This window comes from Merops nubicus, unplaced genomic scaffold, assembly GCF_000691845.1.
Source record: "Merops nubicus isolate BGI_N331 unplaced genomic scaffold, ASM69184v1 scaffold12056, whole genome shotgun sequence".
Taxonomy (NCBI): domain Eukaryota; kingdom Metazoa; phylum Chordata; class Aves; order Coraciiformes; family Meropidae; genus Merops; species Merops nubicus.
Genome location: NW_008616966.1, coordinates 34,181 through 41,968, shown reverse-complemented (window position 1 = coordinate 41,968; position 7,788 = coordinate 34,181). Strand labels below are relative to the sequence as shown.

The 7,788-nt window shown below is 36.6% G+C and overlaps 1 protein-coding gene across 1 annotated transcript in view; it reads right to left on the bottom strand.

Annotated features, from left to right (window-relative positions):
* Positions 1–2,987: 2,987 nt before the first annotated feature.
* Positions 2,988–7,788, bottom strand: part of MYO5A (myosin VA (heavy chain 12, myoxin)) — a gene marked incomplete at its 5' end in the record, with an annotated part of 35,494 nt that continues 30,693 nt past the window's right edge. The window contains 4 exons of the mRNA XM_008942992.1: positions 2,988–3,974; positions 4,410–4,490; positions 5,814–5,988; positions 6,794–7,076. Of these exons, the coding sequence (XP_008941240.1) occupies positions 3,822–3,974; positions 4,410–4,490; positions 5,814–5,988; positions 6,794–7,076 (692 nt within the window). The remainder of the gene's footprint in view (positions 3,975–4,409; positions 4,491–5,813; positions 5,989–6,793; positions 7,077–7,788) is intronic.

Below are 7,788 nucleotides of genomic sequence, written 5' to 3'. Positions count from 1 at the left end.
GCCTCGGCCCCGGCACCGCGGGCACCCTGGGAACCGCCCGAGGGAGGGACGGTGGGGGGAGCCGCTCTGACCCAGCGGTCGCCTTCCAGCAGTCGCCTTCCTGCGAGACACGCTTTCTAACAGGCTCTGAAAAATAAACAGCTCCGAAAGGCTGTAGTGAGCCTAGGGCACTAACAGGCACAGGTACCTGAGTGCCCTTTACGAGGAAGAAGATTTGAATAAACATAGTTCCATGTTCAGGCAGGTGGATGGGTGCCCAGAGGCTCAGGAGCCCTCCCTGCCTGGCACCGCAGAACTTTCGTGGCACAGAAGGCAATATTTTAACTAAGTACAAATCTGAATTCTTATTTCAACAACAGTTAACACGTGGTGTCCAAACACCTTAGCGGAAGTGGGCTATGTCAAACAAAATACGTTCAAATATGCACAGCAGTTTGTGGCACACTGTTGGAATTTGGGTGCGTATTTATACAATCCTTAGATTTTAACCAACTCCCTTGGCAGTCAACACTGAGCCTGTCATGAAGGCAGAGGGAACTCGAGTGATCCCCTGGGGAACAGGCCAGCACGCAGCGCATGAACAACCAACCAAACAAGCAAACAAAAAATCCAAAGCGAACCTTACAGTTGTATTTTTATTTGGACATTTTCCAGTGATAGCTATTAGGCTACAGTTTTTATGATGCATACATTTACTAAGTACAACATCAGACACTACAACAGATCAGAGCTCAGGTTGTCCTGACAATGTTTTGTTTTTCAACTATGTACTGTAGTGGCATCAAGTGAAGACCTATGTTTAAAGGCTTTTATTTATCACATGAAGTATCAGCCTCTTAAAAACCCAAGAGTTTACTTGTAGTTTTTGTACAGTATTTGATAGGCGTTCAGTTTAAATCGCAAATCACACAGACCTTCAGCAAATGCTGGTGTTTCCAAGTCGGGAAAAAAATGTTACTGGAGAGCAATCCACTTTTAAACACTGATGTTGATCCCATTTTTTTTTCCTGTGATAGACAGATTAATTGCATTTAATGAACTTTAGCACTTTCATGCTCCATCCCAGATTGAAGTCTGAGAAGCAATTTTTCAAAATTTGGATAGAAGACTGTGTTCTAAACATCAGAATAAAATGATCACTGGAATAAAAATACACCAAACTGAATGAGGTAATTATTGTGCAAAATCTTTAGAATAACTGTATATAATTCTAAGGGGGTCATTGACAAGTATTCTTCCAGCATCTGATAAAATCTATCATTGCAATAGATAATAAATTAAAATATAAAAGATATGTCCACATTAAAAGAGATTAACAATGATTCAAGGGGGGAAAAAAAGTCGTTAAAATAATTTTGCATTATATTCCATGGTTAAAGAGATAATTTGTCCTAAGGTGAAAGATATATTATACACTGACACTAAAATTTTACTTCTGAAAAGTGCATGTAAAATACTGCCATGTAAAATGTTAGATGAATTACCAACTACACATCTATTCCAACTTAAAAATATTTTCCTTTAAAACATGTCAAGCAGCATATACTTTTAATGTGATATAAAAGTAATACCAGTCAAACCACTGAGTTTAAGGATGATACCTATAAATTACTAAATACTACTTTTTTTAAGGAAACAAGATACAATAAGGCTTTTTACAGGTAAACAAACTTTGAAAATAAACAAAAATACATTTAGGCATACATTTTAAACATGGACACTTAAGTAGTGGATACATTTCCTGATCTACAGTATGAATGTACTGTAATGTCAATTTTTTGTTTTTCAGTAAGGGGAAAAAAAAAATTGTAGGTTAGCATGTTCTCATGTATTTTCTTTCCTAACCTTGCTACTGGTTGTGAAGGCTTTCCTATGACATTCTTACAAGTGCAGTAACCCTAACTTTGAAAACTACGTGATACCTTAATTTGGAGCCACTTAACAGTAGCTGTAGAAATCAAGTAACATTTGAAAAAAGAGTGTTTGGTATACCATGCACAGGAGAATAACCTAAATAATTTAGCAAAGATCATTCAAAACATTTACGCAATGCAAGTATTAGGTTCTTGGAAGTACTGGCATGATCCATCAAACATAATATGGGGCATACACGTTTGAAAATAAGATGATATGAGCATCTTAAAATGAAACCGACAAAGTTTAGGTTGTCTGTACTACCAGTTTGAGCAACCATACAAACAGCATGTCTACCTCAAGTAAAACACAACTGAAATGTTTTAGTCTGCTTAACAGCAAATTTTTTTTCTGTGACTTTGCAGGCAAACAGATTAGTACCAAATAGTCTAATAGTGTACCTCTAGTTTATTCAATATTTTAAAAGAAATTGATGTTAATGCTAAGTTGCTAATTATTATAATACATAAAAAATATTGCACAATGCAACTGAGCAATGTGTGTGGCTTTTTTTTTTTTTTTTTAACATGTATATGAGCCATACACCACAAACTACCTGCTTTAAAGTTCAGAACTGGAACTTTAAGCGAGGTGTCTGTGCTTACATTGCACATTGTGAAATGTGAATTCTACATAGAAGGTCCAAGAAGACAGAAAAAATCTTTCCAGTAAGATGTGCAATATCCAAAATAACTCAGTTTCTCATTATGCGCTCTGGATCTCCAACCATTAAATCAGCATGAATCATAGTCAAATGACAGCATCATAGTCAAAACCTACTTAATGTTCTTGTTAATCAGCCTTTCAAAGAAGGAGAGGCTTGAGCTACTGCAGAAATGCTTTCTTAAACTTTTTCCTCTCAAATTCCAGTATGGAGGAAAGCTTTCTTTTTTTTTTTGGTTATTTTAAATAATGGCAACAAAACAAAAGACACTATACTCAAAATACTCACTGTCATCCCTGGGGTCTACAAACAAAGGAGATCATTAGACTACAAAATCTAAATAAAAACTAAAATTATTATTGACTTCTGATCATTTGCTTCAAGCTTCTGTATTTTTAGCTAACTACTTTTAACTAATTTCCAGTGTGCTACTTGTGCTTAGTTACCATTTTCCTCTACAGTTGTTATTTGATACCATTTGCAAAAATCCACTTAAAATAACGGACTGCATCAGACTGTAAATAAGGTTGACAACAAAAAAAATTAAGTATCTTATTTCAGTGCTTAGTATGATACTGTCATACATTTAAAAGAACAGAATATGCAGCAGCGATTTAGTATGCTCGGTAAACCACGGTACTAACAAATGAACACCTATGTTGTAGCATATAGTGAGCTACAAGACTTATCACTAGAGCTTAGGTCAAACTGACATAAATAAGGAAGTGGTTTAAGAAATCATTTTATATATTGCCAGTTTGTGTTTCTCCATTCCAGTTTTTACAAATTAAATGTAACAGGCTCCCAAAGTGACTGCATATTCGACTACAAAATGCCTTACTTTCAAGTCTTCCATGTTCAGGGCTGTGACTGTCCCTGTTGGTCCCTGCCTATGAGAAAGTTACATATGGAGTTTAATATACACTATTTAAATATGCTACTAAAGATCTAAAAATGTCTCTAGACAGCTGAAGACACAATTTTTGTCCAAGCCTGAATCCATATTCTGGAAATGCATGGATCAGTGATGTCCTCATAAGTGCAATGACTGAACACAAATGCACATCTTTCTGTTAGCCTTCAATCTGTGGTGCTGTTACGTAGTTTTCCAACTACTTTTCCTACAGATCTGGGCATATATAGACTGTTGAGAAAATGTGTTTTCAGTGGTTTGTTGTGTTTTAACGGGTAAAGATATCAGGCAACTGATTCTCCATCTAACACTGACAGTACATCCTTGAGATCAGACACGTGATATGAAGCCCAGGCCCAAGCTGGCTGGGATCTGAATGGTTTCTAATGCCAGAGAGGATGGATTAAATGGAAAAGTAACAGGAAAGATGTGTTTAGCATTCATGAGTAACTGAGGAGAGTCCTTCCTGTCTCGCAGACGCATCTGCAAAGATAAGAAAGTGATTACATTAGCATTTAGCCACTTCTGGGATAAAACTCATCTTGCAAAGAGGTAATATTTCATCTGTGCTTACAGATAAATGTGTGTGTACACTTGAAAAGTTGGCATGTAAGTGTCTTTACATACACAGATATAAAAGCAAAAAAAATGTTTCGCCTTTCAAAAACCTCATATGTTCTGACAGGGAAACTAACGTTTTCATGCAAGGCTGGAGGCAGTATATTGTGATTCTTAAAATTTTAACATAACTAAAATAACTAACATAGCTAAAATTTCAACATAACTAAAAAACAATAGCTAAAAAGCCTAGTTTACTACAGATTCCTGAATGTATTTCAGGACACAAACTATTCTGGACTATCAAAGGGTTTCTTAGAAATAGGTCAATGATTTTTTTATGAAAAGATATAGCCATACCTGTATTTTACGTATAAATGACACCAAGACTCTTTCTTCAAACTCATTAAGTGGAGTATACAAATTCAGAACTTTTACAATCTGTGAAGAAGAATAACCATTCTTAGGTTCATTTTACGGACTAATCAACAGATGCATTTGTGGTTACTAATAATGTACTTTTAAAATGAGCTATATAAAAAGAAAATTCTTGATACGTATTTGTTGTTTTTTGTTTTGATTCATACAGAATTCCATCACCTGCTTAACTCTATGTTATAAAACTACTCCCTTCAGAACATGTGTTCTTTGGAAGTAGCAATTCTAAGTTTCTACGTGTGTGTGGAAAATACAAAACTATGGAAAAAATTAGATTATAAGTAGCTGGCTGCATTCCCCCTAGAAAGATCCTGTATTTCTCACTCTAATTTTGACCCTATAATTATAACCTTCTGGAGCTTCCATTCAAGAGATTCATACAACTTAACTGTTTTTCGAGAGTGAGCTATTTCTCCAAAATTAAGCTAAAATAAAACAGAAGAAAAAAAATGTGTCACAAATATTTTAAATATGGATTAAAACTGTACTACTTATAAAAAATTCTCTTTGCACGATTCTCTTAAAATAAACTTATAACACTTTCTAACAAAGTTCAAACACTTGAAGCACGTGGAATTCTAACTTCCTGTTTCAGAACAAGACTAACAGATTTTATAGCAATGTGAATGACTAAATCAGAACAGCTGAACCAATGCAACCGGTAGTGCCAACAACACTGTGAAAGAAATAAAGAAATACTTCATTTTTGCAATGGAAGTATTCACTGGTCATCAAAGATGCTTAGATCCATTTATTCCTCTAGAAGCTCTATGCAAATGTAGCATGGTTAAAGTGCAACTATCTGTAAAAAATCCAAGCTTTCATAAACAGAAGTCTTCAGCTGTTTACTGAGATGCACTGGGTTCAGCCTTCTGAGGCTAATGGGTACAGCAACAACACTTTGTTTGCAAAGCCCGAGACAACAGTTCTGTGTGAATGGTCCATTAACTTAACTGGATACCAACTCTGATGGCAGAAAGATTATTTCCTAGCATCCTAGGCAGAGCTGTCTGGAGTGCAGAGACGGAGTTTTCTCTAAGGATTTTCACAAACTGTATAGTGCTCCACACTGCACTATCTATTCAGCTTCCCCTCATTTGTTCAAAACTCATCTTGAACATCAGACCTCAAAAAGGGCTGGTTTTGGTTTTTTTTTTTTTTTTTCCCCACACATCCAACTTAATCTTTTTCAGATGCATGAATGCAAAACAAAGTAAGAAACCTTCGATCCATGTGTGACAACAGTGCAGGCAGGCACAGCAAACACCAACAGAGCAGAGAACTGCTCAAAAGTGGCAGCAGAACAGACAATGACAGTTTGCTTACCTGGGCAGTAGTCAGTGCATTACACATTGAACAAATGGCTTCTGCATCTTCATCCGTTTTCTTTTCTACTTGCAACAACTGTGCAGCCTGGATGAGGGGTTCCAGTGTTTCTTTAGCTCCACTATTCATCAATTTTTTATCACGTAGCCATTCTTCCAGTTGACTCACATTGTATCTGTAAAAAGAATACAAGAGTATCAATATATTAGTGTCTGGTTTTGGCTAAATCAAAAGCATATGCAATTTGTCTTTCCCAGTGTTTCTTCTTTGTCCTTACATGTTTTTCCTCATACTTGTAATTTTGTCTTCATACTGTTTCTTTCTGATTAAGGCAGGAAATTTTGATTTTTAAAATGGTTGGAAAATACAGCCAAAGACTTCCACTAACTAGTTTTTCATCTTTGTTTCTCTTCCTATTAATTGCACGAATGTGATGAATGTAAGAAGAAAGGCAAATGCAATGGTGAGGTTTTCAAAGTTACCTGAGGGACTGAAATGCCTTGGCTAAATTTCCTGGCATATGCCAGTAAAGTGCATTGGATAACTGATGCCAAATGCAGGAATAGAATAAGATGGCTTTACTGCAAGATGCAGTAGACCACAGGGTGGATGAACACACCAGGAATCCACTGAGTCACCAGCATACAAAAAATACAGCAGGTATGTTTGTTATACTTCTCTAAAAGCTGAGAAAGCAGCTACCAGCATTCTGCGTGCAGTTCTGATTCCTACTTGACCATGAAATACTTCTGTTTTGCTTGTACCACAATTCCTTGAAAGCCAGATAGGGTTTGGCCTGAGTCATCCAAGCTTTTTTTAAGTGAGCTTCACAAAAATCACTTTAGCAGCATCTACAACTGTTTTTGTGCAGATAAATAGTCAAAATCTGCTATCTCATCAAAATTATGTTCAGCAGTATCAAAAGTTCACTAAGATTTCCAGCAGCACATTCAAGAAAAGTAGGACATGAGTTCTCCCACCTGATCTGCATTCCTTTGCTCCATGAACACATGTCCTTGCGCAGGAGAAGGTTATTAAGCGTTATGGCCCCAATGATGTAGAACGTCTGCTTGACAACCTGTTTGATCAGCTCTGGATCCATTCCGTGCTGACACATCACTGAATGGAAGGAGTTCAGCTGCCGAATAATGGAGTCCAAAGTGTAGGTCCCTTCATCAGCAATGCTGGATGTTCTCTTCCGCAGCCCTGTTGGTTTTACCCCTGAGACACCTTGAATAGTCTCGTGCTCCAGCATTCCTGAAACTGCATTTGATTGACAACATTATTATAATGACTGAAAATTGCAGATATGCAAGCATACAGTGGAAGACAGAAAAACACTGTTTAAACAGAAAGAGCAGTCTGGGCTTTCTGCTAGCTACACTTTACCATGATTCCAAATCATTCTGTGCCCCACTATGTTCTGCAAAACCTAAATTTACAAGGTTCTTGCAAAGATTCAAACGTGTGTTTGAAAGGAAAAGTCTAACTCTAGGCTCAGCAAAATACTGTTTTCTTCCCATGGTCATATGAGCAGCAGAGTCAGCAAACCAAGAGCTGTTTCAGTCTTCTAAACATTGTGAGTGGAAAGCATAATGAAAATTTGTGTGAGAGTACTCTCTGACAAGAAAAATCAAAACTACTTTTAATGAAAAAAATCTCTCTGTGATCTTCATCACTCTTTCATTGCTAATTTCCATGGGATATTTCCCAACAGATAGGGCAACAAACATCAGACAGTGCTAACAGTTTCTTCCTGTAAGTGCATGATCAACAGCAAGCGTGAATAATTTATATCAAGTTATTCTGTCACAGACAGCAGAACCAGCCACAGGTTAGTTTTTTCCTCTAATCCAGCCTGTCCAGTGTAGTGTTCGTCATCTTTAAAAAGAATACCACAAGAACTATTAATGAAACTCTACTGATTAGGAAGAAATACAAGAAACAGTACATTACAGTTACCATCATCAAAATT